This window comes from Hibiscus syriacus, unplaced genomic scaffold (assembly GCF_006381635.1).
Source record: "Hibiscus syriacus cultivar Baekdansim isolate YM2019G1 unplaced genomic scaffold, ASM638163v2 tig00110777_pilon, whole genome shotgun sequence".
Lineage (NCBI taxonomy): Eukaryota > Viridiplantae > Streptophyta > Magnoliopsida > Malvales > Malvaceae > Hibiscus > Hibiscus syriacus.
The window spans coordinates 2,065,989-2,067,643 of NW_024062858.1; the positions used below are offsets into that span (position 1 = coordinate 2,065,989).

At 38.2% G+C, this 1,655-nt stretch overlaps 1 protein-coding gene across 1 annotated transcript; it reads right to left on the reverse strand.

Annotated features, from left to right (window-relative positions):
* Positions 1-318: 318 nt before the first annotated feature.
* Positions 319-1,308, reverse strand: LOC120139899 (CEN-like protein 1). The gene is made up of 4 exons (XM_039154999.1): positions 1,062-1,308; positions 897-958; positions 763-803; positions 319-586 (listed from the first exon to the last, which is right to left on the reverse strand). Exons 1-4 carry the CDS (start codon positions 1,260-1,262, stop codon positions 366-368), a joined length of 525 nt encoding a protein of 174 aa, XP_039010930.1. The 5' UTR covers positions 1,263-1,308; the 3' UTR covers positions 319-365.
* Between the last annotated feature and the right edge of the window lie 347 nt (positions 1,309-1,655).

The window sequence follows — 1,655 nt, forward strand, 5'->3', positions numbered from 1 at the left end:
ATAGAACAAGCTTGAAATTTCTGTTATTTTCGTGATACATCATAGTGATAGAGTCGTTTCCATAGCTTGCCAATGCCCGCCAAAGGAATGGGGAAAATGGGCAAAATTGATCAACTAGTGAAGTTGGGAAAAAATTTGAAATAATGTTTGTCAAAGTTTATTTTCTCAAATAGAGATCTTTCTATGGTGCATTGTAAAGAAGACGGTCAAATGACTTATCATCTTGATCTCCATTACTTATTTAATGATTACATATAAAGTTAAAACACAAACAGTACAAGATTACCCCGCGTATTAAACCCTAAACATCTTGATCTCCATTACTTATTTAATGATTAGTATTATGATTATGGAGAATATCGGATTCATCTTCTTGATCTTGCAGCAGTTTCTCTCTGGGCATTGAAGTACACAGCAGCCACCGGAAGTCCCAGGCCATTGTCGGCGGAGAACCTCCTGGTGTTGAAGGAATCCCTTGAAGATGGTGGCCTCACCGTTTGTCTCCCACTCTGTTTGAACAACATGAACACGTACCTATGGATCCCTACTGTTGGCTTTGGAGTCTCGTAGGCAACAACTTCCCTCCCTGTTCATAATCCATTCATTACATTGTTAATATTACGAGTGTTCAAATCCCACGTTTTTTATTGAAGTAAACTGGGTTGAGAGAATCGCTTTCATATTAGACTTTTACAATACTCGATCCATATTAATTGGTTAAAAGATCGAATACGGGTGGTTATATAATCATGGGAAACTCACCGAATGAAGCATCAGTAGTACCCGGAATGTCCGTAACCATCCTGCCATGTTACATTTCAGAAACTATAGGTTACATGTTGAACAAAAATGTAGGGTTTAACTCGAATATACCACCAAATTTTACATATACAAACCAGTGCAAATGCTCTCTCAAGTAGGGATCACTAGGGCTTGGAGCATCAGGATCTACCATGATCTTTCAAAGGGTCAAAGGGTAACACAAAAGGGAAATCAATAAGAATTTACTGCAGTTTGCAAGATGACAGACACTGATATCGTATTGAATGCAAAAGACTTACTAAAGTGTAACAAGGTCTCATGTCGTCGCCGCTGATCTCGACCCGAGGTCTAGCGGCGATGACGGCGGGCATGAGCTCGTGACCATTGGCGACTTGTTTGTTGGAGTTGTAAGTTACTGTCATTTTGACGGTGGGGGAGAAAATGTCCACCACCTCTCCTATGACTCTTCCGATGATAAGTGGTTCGGGGACTCTTGACATGCTGTGATTTAACAAGTGATGAAAGCCGCAACAGTGAATGAATAAGATGATAGAATGTTAAGCTTTTGAAATTTTGATGCAATGAGTTTGGGAAAATTCGAGCCATTTTATAGATAAGAGGAGATGGAGCTTGGGTTTGAAGCTCAAGGATTCCAAAATTCTTCACATTTCCTTAACAAGAAAAGGTATCTATCTCTGGAATTCATACTTTTGACAACCTCTCATTTTAGAATGAATATATATATATATATGAAACTAATTGATTTTTTTAATAATAGAGATGATTAAAATGTAGTATTTGTTTAAATTTTTTTTAGCTAATTGACAACGTATTCGCTTCCTGCGTAGCTGCTTGAACTCAGAACCACTAAAGAGTACACTTCTACCCTTCCA

Excerpts from the sequence above, each read along its gene's own strand:
- LOC120139899 (XM_039154999.1), bottom strand. The coding sequence starts at position 1,262 with ATGTCAAGAGTCCCCGAACCACTTATCATCGGAAGAGTCATAGGAGAG. Across the intron at positions 959-1,061 it reads TGAGACCTTGTTACACTTTA|ATCATGGTAGATCCTGATGC; the intron begins GTAAGTCTTTTG and ends ACCCTTTGAAAG. Across the intron at positions 804-896 it reads TTGAGAGAGCATTTGCACTG|GATGGTTACGGACATTCCGG; the intron begins GTTTGTATATGT and ends GTAACATGGCAG.